Genomic DNA, 15,058 nt, shown 5'->3' with positions numbered 1-15,058 from the left:
TATGCTTGTCCTCTCAGTGCAGACTGGGAGTCCTATCTCTCGCCAGGTACAGCTATCTTACCAGTAGCGTGTTCAGACGGATGTACTGTATATATTGTATAGGTGTTATTTTATTTGGCTAATAAATTGCTTTATGATTATTGTTGTGTGAGGATGTCCTTGCAGTCCGTGTACAGTATCATCATGCAAATTATCCTCTTTTTTTGTAGAAAATATTTTATTTTGTTTCCATTGCCATCATCTTCCAGAAAATCTGACACTTAGAAAATCAATGGCATCATCAATAATAATGTTTTCTTCTTACATTAACTTCCTCAACATTGAAGCATGTGAAATGGTCTACCACCAAGTCCAAATGTTCATTCTTAATTGTGCATTAGTTACTAAGGCAACATGAAGGAGACCAAGCAAGGCTGAATTATTTTGACCCAGCCCAGCGGCTGGTGCTTGACAACGAACCAGAAGACTGGTAACCAGTTTCTGTACATTTGCATTGGCACAATGTTTTTCTCCAAGAGAACCTTGGTTAAAGGCAACAAGTTATACATTGTAATAAAGGGCCCAAATTTGCTGGAGCACAATGGAAAATCTGACAAATCTAAATCTACGATAATCGGAATACTGTGCTTAGACGCTGATCTCCTAGAACATGATTTCATGGAGAGCCACCAATTTTTGAAGTTATATAATGCATGGCATCACTAATGTGTCAAACTGTCAAAAATGCTTTCACAAATGTTCTGAACTACTGTACTGTACTATTTTCTCCAGCAAACTCAGGCCCAACCAGCGTATATAGAGAGTCTGGTTATGGCAGCATGCAGAAGGGCCTCTCTGGCCCTGACACAGGGACAGCCTCCATCACATGGTTGCAGCTTAGCTCCTGTAGGACAGTTTTTGTTTTGTGATACTTTCAAAAGCTCCACTCACAAAAAAAATCATAATTACTGCATACAGACAGACATGTTCCAGTACCGGTGACCCCAGTGTTTGCTTATAAAATAAATCCATAGCATGAATAATCTATTCACTGCTCCTCCTCAAACTGGAAGGCATTTGTCAGAGATCCCCCGACACCTGATATGTAAATAGCAAGTGGTTTTGACCAGTTGTAAAAACAAAATCACACATTATCAATCAGATTTGACGGAGCTCCCCAGTAAGTGGACAAAAATGCATTGTATTGAGGAGCCTAGTTTAAAATGGTACAATGCATCTGGAAAGTATTCATATTACTTCACTTTTTCCACGTTGTAATGTTACAGCCTTATTCCAAAATTGATTAAATTATTTTTTTCCTCAAAATTTTAAACACAATACCCCATAATGATAACATGGAAAAAGGTTTTTTTTCTTTTTTTTTTTGAAATCTTTGCAAATGTGATATTATTATTATTTAATACATGTACATACGTATTCACTTCCTTTGCTATGACACTCAAAATTGAGCTCAGGTGCATCCTGTTTCCACTGATCATCCTTGTGATGTTTCTACAACATGATTTGGAAAGGCACACACCTGTCTATATAAGGTCCCACAGTTGACAGTGCATGAAAGATTCTGCAGCATTGAAAGTCCCGAAGAGCACAGTGGTCTCCAACATTCGTAAATGGAAGAAGTTTGGAACCACCAGGACTCTTCCTAGAGCTGGCCGTCTGGCCAAACTGAGCAATCGGGGGCAAAGGGCCTTGGTCAGGGAGGTGACTAAGAACCCGATGGTCACTCTCACAGTGCTCCAGCGTTCCTCTGTGGAGATGGGAGAACCTTCCAGAAGGACAACCATCTCTGCAGCACTCCAACAATCAGGCCTTTATGGTAGAGTGGCCAGACAGAAGCCTCTCCTCAGTAAAAGGCACATGACAGCCCACTGGGAGTTTGCCATAAGGCACCTACAGTAACAGACTTTCAGACCATGAGAAACAAAATTTTCAAACAAAAACCAAGATTGAACTCTTTGGCCTAAATGCAAAGTGTCATGTCTGGAGGAAACCAGGCACCACTCATCATCTGGCCGATACCATCCCTAGAGTGAAGTATGGTTGTGGCAGCATCATGCTGTTTTTCAGTGGCAGGAACTGGGAGACTAGTCAGGATCAAGGGAAAGATGGATGCAGCAATGTACAGAGATCCTTGATGAAAACCTGGGGCGAAGGTTCACCTACCACCTACATACCCAAGAGGACTTGAGGCTGTAATTGCTGCAGAAGGTGCTTCAACAAAGTATTGAGTAAAGGTTGTGAATACATATGCACATATAATATGAGTGTTTTAATACATTTTCGAGAAAAAAAACAAAAACTTTTTTCATGTTGTTATTTTGGGTACTGTGAGTAGAATTTTGAGAAATAAACAAGAATTTCATCAATTTTGGAATAAGGCTGTAACATAACAAAATGAGGAAAAAGTGAAGGGATATGAATACTTTCCGGATGCACTGTAACTGAACATAATAGAAATTCGATCGCAATGCAGAACACCATGTCCTACTTGCAATAAAGGTTTTTTTTTTTTAATGGGTAAGAGTCTGTTCACCCTATCAACCTGAGGAGTGCTTTCTGTTGTGCATTGCCACTAGCTAAATTTGTGTTCACACCAGAGTGGCAACCGCCAGGTCGCGCCGCGGGGTTCACCCTGATCTCGCCGCAGAATTCGGCGGTACCGGCGGTGAGCAGTACCGCTGGAATTTCACCGCAGATCGGCGCACGCATATTGATATGTGGGGTCAGCGCGCGAAAAGTTGAGAAAATCCAACTCTGCTGTTTCACCGACGGCGGTGGTGGTTCACCTGTGCCGCGCCGCCTGATTTGCTCCTACCGCGCCACCCGGCTGGGCGGCTGCGGCGTGCCGCCCAAATCGCGCAGATTGTATTGACTTACAATGTAAACTCGCCGCAAGAATCGGCGGTGAACCGCGTAGGTGTGAACACAGCATAAGCTTCCACAGAGTGGCAGTTAGCCCTGCAGTGAGGTCTTCTGGGTAGTCATATGCTCTCTCCCACAGGGACGTTGTAGTGGCGGTCATCCTCTGTGACCAGGCACACGCACGGCCAGTCTTTCTTGTGGTCGTCGGGGTAGTAGGTGACGAACTCCTCGGTGTCTGCCATGTACAGTCTGTAGGCCTGGATGGTGCACTGCAGGGCATGGCCTAGCAGAAACATCTCCACCTGCAGGAGAGGAGGGGAACGGCTGGTGAAGACTCTGGCCCGGCTGCATACCTCCCCTAGACGTCTCTAAATCATCCTCGCCCTGAGGGGCTGAGAATGCACTGGTAGCCAGGGCCGAGTGTCAACATGCACACCGTTAGGGTTTGGTTTATGGGGAAGCCATATCCGCTCTAACGACACGAATCCTCCTGCCGTTGTTTTCATTCACACATATGTCAACTTCAGAGGTGGTTCAGAGTAGACCAATCGGATGGCAGCCATTCTGGCTAGTTTACCTCAAAACATATGCACGTTGGCATTTAGCCCATTGCCTGCCAGGAGAGTGTGTAACCAATAAAACCAATAAAAATAGGTCCCTTGGAAAGTACCTTCCAATTAGAAAAGCAATGGTTACTCAAGCTCAAACAGTTTGTAAACAAAACAGAAAACGTGTTTCCCAAGGGGGCGGCGAAACCCGAAACCACACGGCCGTTCTTACCTGCTCCAGCCCCCCGCTGAAGCCCACCTGGCTGAGGTGGTTGGAGAGGAAGGAACGGGGGCAGACTGAGGAGTCGCGCGCGAACAGCAGCCAGCAGAAGATGGGCACCTCGCCCCCATCCCGCATGGCCGCGTGGAGCTCCACCGCCCGCGCCAGCATCAGCAGCTTCAGGGCCTCCAGCAGGCCCAGCTCCTCCTCCCCGCCACGGAACACGCGCTCGCACAGACGCCGGCGCTCCTCGGGGCCAGAGCAGCTCACCGCCGTCTGCCACTGGAGGAGACGCAGATACGCGCACACGCACGCACACGGACGGACACAAACACACACACGGACGGACACACACGTGCGCACACACATACACAAATATAGTATGTCTAGTATACCTTGTGATGCACATGGAGTTACATTATGTTTAAAACTGCAACTTGTGCCAGTGGAGTGGAACGTTTACAGAGCCAGTGGTGAGGAATGTTTTTCCAGGGCCACTGTCGGGCACGGCCACAAACAGCCATGTAAAGAACAATTAGGGAAGTGAGGAGTAATAAAAGCCAAGGTTCCTGAAGGGCTCAATGTAGCAGCCTGTAAAAGTTGGCGTGACACAAATGTTGTCATTAAGGTTGCAAAGGGGGAGAACATTTCCGAAACTTTGCGTAAATTTACCATGGGAAGTTAAGCTTGGGAATTTTGGAAATTTTGAGGATACTTTTTTGTAGCCTATGACAGCTTTTTTTTCAACAACTTTTTACTTTATTTATAAATTTGTTTTAGGATTTTCACCCAATTTGGTAGCCAATTGACCCTGACCTAGTGTCCATTTACTACTCCACTGCTAACTGTGGAGGATTTGTCACACAACATGGTTGGTCAGTGATGGTGACAACTCCTTGACTCTCTCAGCTCACAACCGTAATTCCGACACCAGACAGGGCTACTGTTGTGCGACGAACCCTCAAGCCGAGATTAAACAAACCACTCGTAGAGCGGTGGCCCAATAGGCCGCTCCCTTTGGGATCTGTCCAAAGGGAGCGACTTATTGGCCTATTAGATGGGATCTGGCGAGACCACCAGTCCCTGGTGGGCAGCTGCACCGGAACATGATGTATATCGCTGCACTACCACAGACCCCTATAACAGAGAACTTAAATGTAGCCTAGTTGGGAAAAAAAACATAAAATGCAATTCTAGATCTGGCAGCATGATGATCTTGGTTAAAATGACCTGATTTAATGCAAATGTAGTTGAATTTCAATTCTGCACTGTGAATTCCTCCATCACATTCTTCCATCACATGCACAGCTAATTCCTAGCGTCCTGCAAAAGAGGGCTGTAGAATCCATTAAAGTTCTACTCACAAATAGATTAAGTCAAAAATATACATAATGTACTTATGTAAAATTTGTATTATATATATATTTGCCTGCATGTCTGCTTATGACAAAACTAGTTTATATTTATGGCTCTATATGACAAGGTAAATACAGTTAGTAGAAATAACCCCACAATTTCGTGTTTTTTTCCTGTCAATTCCCATAAATTCCTGTTAATTCTCATAAATTCCTGTCAATTCCCATAAATTCCTGTTAATTCCCATTAATTCCCATGGAAAGTTTCCAACTTTGAATATTCCTGGAATTTTGCAACCCTAGTTGTCATGCACATTACTTTACAAGGAGGGTACTGGGCAGAACTTGAACACAAACTGCCATCGAAGCCCCACTACACAGCAATAATCACATCTGAATGTTTTGTGGGGGACCATCAACGTCCTCGTGTCCATTCATGGGGCGACTAAGGTGTGTGTGTGTGTGTGTCTGTGTTTGAAGCAGTAACGAGTGCTGATCTGAGACATGGGTGGGTGTGTGGTACCTTGGTCTGGAGCAGCTCCATGTAGCGTTTCAGCTGGTGGACTGCATCCTCTGACTCCTCCCCTCGCCGGCACTCAGCGGGAAACATCCACTGGCCAATCAGACCCCCCTGATCCTGCAGTTCCTGGGGCAACTAGGAAGAGACTGTTTAGTTTAGTTTAATTAAAGGACAATGCTCGTTTTTGACAACCTGGACCTTATTTACGACATATTATAAGACGTTTGACTCACCGAGATCACTTTGGTGTAGTTCGGAGGCATGTAGAAGAAATTTTAAATCCAGCGCGAGCCAGTATATCCATGTAATGGCGGTGGTCGGGGCACTTAGAATGCAGTTTCTAAAAATCTATTTTCTGCCGCGAAACGGTTGTTTTCATCAATCTGTCTTGATGAATCGCTAGTTGTGCTTACATAGAGCATAGGCCTGTTGTGGTTTTCACATGCCATGATCTTTAGAAACGTCTTTCGAAACGAAATAGCTTCCTCACTTGCTCCAGCACGTATGCGCACAGCGCGCAATCGTTGCTCCAGCACGCTGTCCGCATGCGTGCTGGAGCAAGTGAGGAAGCTATTTCGTGTCTAAAGACGTTTCTAAAGATCATATTACAGAGGCATGTGAAAAACCACAACAGGCATATGCTCTATGTAAGCACAACTAGCGATTCATCAAGACAGATTGATGAAAACAACCGTTTCGCGGCAGAAAATAGATTTTTAGAAACTGCATTCTAAGTGCCCCGACCACCGCCATTACATGGATATACTGGCTCGCGCTGGATTTAAAATTTCTTCTACATGCCTCCGAACTACACCAAAGTGATCTCGGTGAGTCAAACGTCTTATAATATGTCGTAAATAAGGTCCAGGTTGTCAAAAACGAGCATTGTCCTTCAACACATTTAAATATAAAACACACATAAAAAAACGCTATATATCCTTGATTAAAAATCATACATTTTGACATCTAAAGCATCCTATTGTCATCCCCTATTTCCATCAGAAAAGGTCTATTTTGTCAGGTCGGCACGTAGCTCGGGAGGTGGAGCGGCCGGCTGGGGACACATGGGATCAAAATCCGATCGGAAGGTCTGATAGCAGTGTGCCAAAGTGTCCTTGAGCAAGACACTGAACCCCAAAATCGCAGCACTGTCGCCTCACAGCAAGAAGGTCCTGGGCTGTGAGTTTGCATGCTCTCCCTGTGTTTGCAAGGGTTTCCTCCTCAGGACTCAGTAAGAAAAACATGTAGAAGAACATATGCGCTTCAGCTGATCAGGACTAGGACTGAGCACTTGGACTTGGTCCCCGGGGCGCCATTAACGATGGCTGCCCACTGCTCCTGGCTGCCCCTGGAGGAGGACAGCTTAGATGGGAAAACGCAGAGAACAAATTCCACTGGCGCCCCCTGTAGCTTCATGTGTGTGCCATGTGATATGTTGCTGCTCACGTGTAACTGTGAGCGCCACGTGGTGATTAAAGACCCTTCGAGGTCCTATAATTAAATTAGAACAGATTGGGACAACAAGCTTGATGAGCCAGACTGACCATCACCGAATGTACACAACCTTAGGGACGTCTCCTCCACTGAACGTACCGTACACTCAGGTTAAATGTACAAGGGCTAACGACTTGTGCAAACAGCCATCTTGTTTGTGTAGGTGTGCGCGTACCATGGAGATGTCCCCCTCCTGCATCCAGGCAGGCAGCTGCGTGCTGAGGGAGAGCACCTGGAACAGGGTGGCTCTGAGGGCACAGTAGTTATCACCTCTCACCCGTCTCAGCCTCCCAAACCTCTGGGACAACTCTGTGTAACCCTGCGACAAACAAACAAACAAACAGACAGAGACAAAACAAACAGTGGTTGATTGTGATTCTGAACAATGACTGGTTATACCGGTGTCTCACTTTGAATTCTCTTGCAAAAGGGAGTTTCATCTCCATAAGACTAAGGTGTATAAATAAACGTTAAAGGTGCTAGAAATAACATTTTAATGTAGACAAATCATTTAAAACTAGAAATGGTGCTCGGAGAGCATACTTTAGATCTCCGCCCCTGAATGCATTTCGTGGCTCAGTGCACGCTCACGTGCGTGTGAGCAGGACATGTTTGGTATTTCTGCATTTGTTAAGTCAGTTAGTTTTTGAGTAATCCTGCTAACAAACAAACACATGCACACACACCACTGAAAATATTACCTTACCCAGCTATCGCTGGGGCGGAGGTAAAAAATAACAACTCAGATCAACAGACATACTGCACAACGTCGTAATACTACTGACTCACGAGCCTTGCTAGAGGTGGGAACCAATCCTCAGACAACTCAGACAGATAAATACAATATTTTTCATTTCATTCTGCACCTTTCTAAAAGCTCTATGGATGTATTTTTTTATGATTTGGGTAGATCCAAATATTATCAAAAAAATGCTATCACCTTTTAATAGAAGTTATAAGCGACAAAGCCTACCAGCCTACCTTTCTAATGAGGGCACTTTTGGCCGTGTTGCCCTTCCACTCTCTGTCACTGTAGGCCTGGATGTCCACTGGTGCGTCCAAGCTGCATCTGTCCTCCACCCCTGGCACTGAGTCAGGGAGAGAACAGCGAGAGGATGGAGGCTTTGCGTATTTCATAAAGAAGATGCACATGTACTGTATCATATTTTTGTGGATTGGGGGGACTGGGGGGGGTGATAGGAAAGTAACTGACGTGTGATTTCCTGTCTGGTCCGTTTGCCCGGCCTTGACGAGATCTCCTCCTCTCCTCGATACAGGTCTTCCTCGCTGACCGTAGACAGACACAAGAGGACGGCTTTAAGGAACCTCTACTTCTTAACTGTAATGCGTAAGGACTCAGGAACCAAAGTGCAATACATTTCATGCGTTTTGTAAACCATAATGTATTGTGTTAACACTGGTCTAGCAACGCGTCTGACCAGTGACGGTGCAGCGGGGGACTCTTGCCGGACCTCTCCACAGCGTAGAGCCCTGGCTCCCTCACCGGAAGCACCTCCACCTCCACCTCCACGTCAGCCGACGTGCTGGGCTCCTGCTCCTCCTCTCCCTCCTCCTGGCCCATCTCCTCTCCCCTCTCTCCCTCAATCAACTCTGGAGGAACGCTCTCCTCCACCTCCTTCTCCTCAGGCCAGCTCTTCTTCTCCTCCACCACCACCTCCTCCTCCTCCTCTTCAGGCTGTCTCTCCTCTTCCTCCTCCACTTTTTTCCCTTCCAACGCTACTTGCTCCTCCGTGTCCTCTACCAGGTCCTCCAGGGTTGGGATTTTGACCAGTCCAACCAGCTCACTCAGGATCTCCACCGTCTCTTCCTGGCAGAAGACCAGGCTGGAGAGAGAAAAAGCAGCCAGCGTGACTGTATGGGGAAGCCATGTGTTTGAGCTTCATATTAGGCCAACTATCTCTTCATGGGAGCTCCTTGCTGGTCATAACCTCTTTATTACAGCGCCTTCGTTCTGTTTAGTTTGGCCTCAGGCTAACATTGCAGAATGCGTGTTCAAATCTACGAAAGGTGATATCTGTCATGACAGCATGAAAGGTATACATCCAAGCACACAAAAGAACCCACTGAAAAGGCATTGAGGAAAGGAATTTCCTGTGGAACCATAGAACCATTTCCATAGCCTGGCAACCCCTCTTTAAATAGCCTGGCCACTATCATTATTGCCTGCAGATTTAATTGTGTGTAATTACAAGTGAACGGCAGAGCAGCAAAATGCAATTCAGGATGGGTCGCCAGGCTAGGATTCTTTTACCTCAAGGGACATTTAGTGATTATCATTTTATATTATCATAATTCCTACCATGCAAAACTTTATGGGAGAGTGGTTTGATACAGCTGACAGATACACCTGTATGACCCTTTGCTAAAACACGTGGTGTTTTACTGCCCCCTGGTGGTGATAGTGAACAGCAATATGTCGTGAACATGGCCTGTTGTGAACACGGTCTGTTTACTTGGCAGTGAACCTCTTCCTTCTCAAAAATCTGTATCTACTCACCTCTCGGGGCTCATGCCTAAGGGACTCTTGGGCACCGTCTCTTCAACCAGGCCAGTGGTGTCTTCTGTCACACCGTTCTGTTTGGCTTCTGTGGCCACTGGGAAGGGCTGGAGTCTGACTTGGCTCACGTCCCCTGGAAGGTCCTCGATGTGCTCCACAACGTCCCCATTCGCTGAATCCACCTCCTTCTTCACAGCCCTAGACAAAAGGCCACACGGGATGAGAACACAATCACAGAAACGGGTCAAAGGGGTGGGATCGAAATGGCAGGAAGATTATCGAACGCTTAGGCTATCGCTTGCATTTTAACAATGGAAAATGCCTGAAACTGTGAAATCAAGCTGCATCAAGATTGGGAGAGAGCTAGATATCCATCTGACTTACCTGATGGGAGACGCAGATGGGGGGGAGGATTGGAGGGACACATTTTCAGTGGAGACTGATTGTGCGCTATTCTCATCCTGGTGGCCGGCCACGCAGCTTTCCTGACCGGCCTCCGGTACGACCCCGGGCTCAGCGGCAGCAGGCGCGTCCTCGCCGCCGTGGGAGCAGTTCTCTGTGCGTGGGTCCACAGCGGCGCAGGGAACCTCCCCTGATTCACAGTCGCCGCAACCGTCTACGGTCTGGGGTACGGCATGCTCGAGGGGCACCTCCGCCTCGAGAGGGGAGGAGTTCTCCGGGCGTTCCTCCTCCTCCGTTTGGAGTCGGGCGTCGTCCGCGATCCCGTCGCTATTCTTGATTTGAGTCGAGGGCTCCTCGGCGAGCACGCCCGCCTGCGCCCCAGCGGGGATCTCCCCTGAAGAGCTGTTCTCGGCGGCGGGGTCCCCCTCGCCCCTGTCCGTCGTGGCGGGGGCGGGGCCGGTTCGGAGGCCCGTGTCAGGGCTGGGAGAGGGAGCCGCGGCCGGTCTGCATTCAGCGTGGATGGGTCCATTCTCTGTGGACTTGGAGGTCTCCTCCCCCGTGTGCTTTTCGGGGGACGCGTCCTGTTTCACCTGAGCGGCGGTCAACACCTCTTCCCCTTCTACTTCCTGCCCAGCACGGTCCCCACTTTTACTGAGAAACACAAGAAGTGATGAGGGGTTGTTACCAAAGGTTATCTGGGATTAATCTATACAATCATTTCCCTGCCGACTGAAATGATCTTAATTAAAGATCACCGATCCTGAGATCTAAACATCAAATCGAGGAGTTATTCACTGAGGATACCCAGCCCAGCCATTTACTGTAAGATTAAGTTTATAATCCTGATTTATAATGTCTTACCTCAATTTGACACCAGCATCATGTTGTAAAGATCCCACTACCACCCCAGCCTGGTGGTCTGATGTTACTTGGGGCGTCTTGGCATCGTGCAATAAACCACTTTTCTCTTCAGTGTCACAGGGGTTGGAGGCACAACAGCAACAGTTCCCCATTTAGATGCTGTCCTCCGCCCCTCCTTCTTCAAACTATGACTATGCAGAGTGGTGTCCTCCGCCTTGCAAGGTAGAAGAGCTTATCTGCAATCCAGAGATTTCAGGAGTCCATAGTAAACAGTCCGGAGACCACAACCATGGAAGTGGGACAATCCAGGTCATAGTGTTGGGCACCCGTAATCCCTGAGAGGACGTGAGATGGGTATGAGTAATACAGCATAATGCACAGAAATACTTTGAACTTGCATTGGCCTGCGTGGTACTGTACATCCGTGGTTAGGCTGTGGCATAATACAAACATGAGTTACAGTTGCAGAACACTGTTCTATCGGTCCATTGCATTGTGGTGCCAAGTGCGCCGTCTCGTGAATGGCGTCCACAGTCCACACAGCAGACGCTTCTGTTCAGGTTTAGCCTGGAAGCCAGACAGGTTAGCCTCGTTAGCTCTGCCAACTCAACCGATATCGCTGACTGGCTGAACATACTTGCTAGGTAGCTAGGTACAGTAACGTTATAGCATAAAATATATTGTAGTAACAATACCTATAGTTTTTTTTTTTTTTTTTTTTACCTGGGGCTCGTACCACCCAGTCCAACGCAGGGAGTGTCATGTGTGAAGCGTGTAACTTTACTGATTAAAGACAGGCACTGATTTACCATTGTATTAACTAGCCACGTATACGTATGCTGGATTTCCGTAACTAACGTTAGCCTAAGTAGACATTGCATAGCTCTCCGTTACTTACTGTAACGTTACCTGCGCTTTCTTAAGGACGACAGCCGCACCCACTCGCCATGAAGTTTCGCAAGCGGGTTTACTTTGGAGAATTTGGCTTTGCGGACGTCGTTGTTGTTTCTTCTATAAGAAATAACGATACAGCTCTGACCCACTTAGCTGGCTAGCAGCTGCCTGCGCCCGGCTCAGACTGTGGACGTAATATTCTAAACAGCTGAAGCTCTAGCTAACCATGACGAAACGCAATCCTAAAATGGATCGATCAAGGAGGTAGGAGCATCAAACGTGTTGCCAAATACAGCCAAAAATCGACCTGCGATGAGTCCGACGACCGTCCATGTAGGCTAAGTAGCCATAGCAGGACTAACACAATCAATGCTTATACAAATCTTTCGAGAGAAACCACATTACTTCCGGGGCAGTATTGAGTCGTTCATAATTTTCATTAAAGGTCATCCGTAGCATGATTTCCTAGAATACAACATTGCTGCAAATACTGTATACCCGTATACTGTCCATGGTCCTGTAGGCTCAAGGAGCCCCTACAGCCAGGATTCACAAAAATGAATTGTTATTCTTTATTTCAAGTGTAGGCCTACAGTACAAAATGTAATTCACAATTAATAAGGACGTATAGTCCAGTGCATCAAAAGAAAGGAAATTATTCACGATTAATTTCAAACAAGTCATGGTGTATTCCACAGGCTAGATTTTGATCATCAGTAGAAAGGCATAGCCTATTCGGTGCAAATTAAATCAAGTCATTATCTGTAGTCATTAGCTGTTTTATACCAGCTGTATAAAACTGATTTAACACCATACGACTGTGGTTTCTGTTTTTTGAATGGGTGAAAACATGGGCTAGTATGAAAGTAGTCATTATATTTACATCTGAAAATCATAAAATATTAATTATATCACACTAATATATTTTCCCACTGTGTTACGAGATAAGCTTCAACTCTTCAGCTGCTGCAGGTGTTGAATCAGTTCCTGTGGCAGCCCCATTTCCGACACCACATCCATGAATCTCTGCACCAGCTCCTCGAAGCTCTTCTCTGCACTGGAGGAGGGGTCTGCGGAGCTCGAACATGGGCTCTGTGGTGGCAAGCCAGGATCGGAGTCTGTGTGTCCGCCTCTCCTGCAGCAGTCTGCTGCCTGGCACCCCTCTCCCCTGCAGCCTGGCTTGTCCTCCTCTTTCACCTCCAAGTCCTCTATGCTTTCTAAGACGTCGCTGACGCTAGGAGGAGGCTTCTCCATGACCTTCACCATGTCTTGAATGAGAGCTCCTTCATGCTTCACAACCCGTTGCAGGAGTTCAGCCAACGGGGCTGGGGTGGGGCTGCCGGGCTCCTGGAGCTGGCACCAGCACTGTACAGCGCTGTGGAGAGGGAAACAGAGGGGCGACAGACTGAGAGACAATAGGAGGGAGAACCGAGTGGGACAGGCAGAGGGGGCAGCATTAATGTGGCCAGAGCAAAGAGACTTAGAGACAGAGTTTAGAGTTAGTTAGAGCTCATCGTAGCCCATGTGTAAGAGTATGGATGAGTTCTTGGTGGAGAGACATTCAGAACCCCCTCAAACTGTTAGTACCATCAGGTTGCGTATTTCCTTGTTCCTTTGGGACTCAAACCATCTTTCCTGGTTTAGTTCACTCCAACACTTTTACCTTATCATTCCCTTTAGATGCCCAACAGGAACCATTTTAGCAGCCCCTGCTTTGTATCCCTGGTTGAAACCCAGCTGAAGTGACTTCTCTTTACCCGCGTCCATTCCATCTCTGTATCCGTCCTAACCAGAAAAGCACGGAACAGTATTGTTACACTGTTTCTAGAAATCTGTATGCAATTGTTATATTGTATCCCCCCCCAGCACAGGCCTGATTCATGGCTCAGTAAGCATTCTGAGCCCTGAATCAGCTAACCAGCAGCGATTGCCTCTAGCATTTGAGAGAACAGGAGACTATATTGCTAACTTGGATTTAGACCTATAACGATCAACTATTAACGTAAGCTATTTCACAATTATATAGTAACAGCAGTACAAGGAGTTATTTAAATTATGGAGCCGTGTAAGATAAACTTCTCCATCAATGTGTAGGCTATTACCTTTCCTCGCTTTTCCATGTTGTACTTCCATTCTTTGTTCTGTAAAGTAATATCATCCGCATCCTCGTCAAATACATCCTCTCCACTGTGTCCAACAGCCTTTACCCAAGACATTGCAGATTTATTATGTACTTAACAGCCAGGTTCGTGTTTTGGTGGTAGTTCACGTGCGCCATGCAATGTGTTGGTTACGTCATCACGTTGCGCAAGAACGTGCAACCGCGTACAACCTAACACCGGCTACATACTGCCATCTACTGGGACGGAGTGGCAATGGATGTACGCTAGATTGTATATTTTCAGTCGCCAGAGGTCGCTAAAGCCATACGGTAGAGGTGCTAAAATGTAACATTCATCCTGCTGCTTCTTGGAGATTAGCACAGGTTGACACTGGAACGGTGCACGTAACACTTTTGATGCAAACCTCAGACAACTAAGTAGAACCACAAGTTCTATAATCTATCTATCTATCTATCTATCTATCTATCTATCTATCTATCTATCTATCTATCTATCTATCTATCTATCTATCTATCATCAAATATAATTTTCATAATGAGTATCATTTTGATGGCTTATGATCATCAATTAAGGTCTTATTTATCACTGATTCTATAAACGGAGCTTTTGTCAAGTTACAAATTGTTAAAGGCTAGTAAACACAGTTGCGGTTAAGGTTAGGGTTGGGCTAAGATTAGGGTTAGGTTTAGGGTTTGGGTTAAGGTTTGACTGGTCTCTGCGTTAAATGGAACTAGCCAGTACCGTTACAGTCTAGAGACATTGGCTAAGATACAGCCATGCTAATAAAAAGCATCCTATTTTTTAAATAATGTTTAAGTGTACTCATTCCCTGCATCCAGCAGTTGTCCATCTTTTTGAGACCTCTGCCCTATTTTTTGTGACCTATCCTAATTCATCAATGCCCTTTGAAACTGAGAGAGAAAGAGAGAGAGATTAATATTTAATAAATAAATTACTTACACAATAGGAAATGCAAGTCTATTTGCAGGATGGTAGTGCCCCACACGCTTCCATTAAGAGATGCAAAATGTCCTTAGGGGGTCTATGGGCACGCAGAGTGAACATATTTCAAAAAGACTCCCTTCAACAGCTTTTCCATTTGTACTTGGCAATAAGTTAGTTTGATGTCAAATGCCAATGTAGCCTACTGCCTTGTGCAATTGTTACTTTTGTTCCTGTGAGGAAAATATATACTTATTGTTGTGTGTGTGTGTGTGTGTATATATATATATATATATATATATATATATATATATATATA

General features: G+C 46.1%; 2 protein-coding genes across 2 annotated transcripts; both read right to left on the bottom strand.

The window, feature by feature from the left end:
* Nucleotides 1–253: 253 nt before the first annotated feature.
* Nucleotides 254–8,594, bottom strand: LOC311320480 (ubiquitin thioesterase otulin). Its single transcript, XM_084452239.1, has 7 exons — nucleotides 8,472–8,594; nucleotides 8,213–8,286; nucleotides 7,981–8,087; nucleotides 7,175–7,318; nucleotides 5,509–5,640; nucleotides 3,643–3,912; nucleotides 254–3,164 (listed from the first exon to the last, which is right to left on the bottom strand). The coding sequence occupies exons 1-7, from the start codon at nucleotides 8,579–8,581 to the stop codon at nucleotides 2,982–2,984; spliced, it is 1,020 nt and encodes a 339-aa protein (XP_084308365.1). The 5' UTR covers nucleotides 8,582–8,594; the 3' UTR covers nucleotides 254–2,981.
* A 3,716-nt stretch (nucleotides 8,595–12,310) lies between these two features.
* otulina (OTU deubiquitinase with linear linkage specificity a) lies at nucleotides 12,311–13,932 on the bottom strand. Its single transcript, XM_084459768.1, has 3 exons — nucleotides 13,777–13,932; nucleotides 13,338–13,459; nucleotides 12,311–13,049 (listed from the first exon to the last, which is right to left on the bottom strand). The coding sequence occupies exons 1-3, from the start codon at nucleotides 13,888–13,890 to the stop codon at nucleotides 12,626–12,628; spliced, it is 660 nt and encodes a 219-aa protein (XP_084315894.1). The 5' UTR covers nucleotides 13,891–13,932; the 3' UTR covers nucleotides 12,311–12,625.
* Between the last annotated feature and the right edge of the window lie 1,126 nt (nucleotides 13,933–15,058).

Source organism: Borostomias antarcticus (genome assembly GCF_949987555.1).
Source record: "Borostomias antarcticus genome assembly, chromosome: 2".
Classification (NCBI taxonomy): Eukaryota; Metazoa; Chordata; class Actinopteri; order Stomiiformes; family Stomiidae; genus Borostomias; species Borostomias antarcticus.
This window is presented reverse-complemented; position numbering and strand designations above follow the sequence as displayed.

Excerpts from the sequence above, each read along its gene's own strand:
- otulina (XM_084459768.1), bottom strand. The coding sequence starts at position 13,890 with ATGTCTTGGGTAAAGGCTGTTGGACACAGTGGAGAGGATGTATTTGAC. Across the intron at positions 13,460-13,776 it reads ACATGGAAAAGCGAGGAAAG|GACGGATACAGAGATGGAAT; the intron begins GTAATAGCCTAC and ends TTTTCTGGTTAG. Across the intron at positions 13,050-13,337 it reads CATCTAAAGGGAATGATAAG|CGCTGTACAGTGCTGGTGCC; the intron begins GTAAAAGTGTTG and ends CCCTCTCCACAG.
- LOC311320480 (XM_084452239.1), bottom strand. The coding sequence starts at position 8,581 with ATGGGCCAGGAGGAGGGAGAGGAGGAGCAGGAGCCCAGCACGTCGGCT. Across the intron at positions 7,319-7,980 it reads AAAGTGCCCTCATTAGAAAG|GGTTACACAGAGTTGTCCCA; the intron begins GTAGGCTGGTAG and ends TGTTTGTCGCAG. Across the intron at positions 3,913-5,508 it reads TGGAGCTGCTCCAGACCAAG|TGGCAGACGGCGGTGAGCTG; the intron begins GTACCACACACC and ends CGTCTCCTCCAG.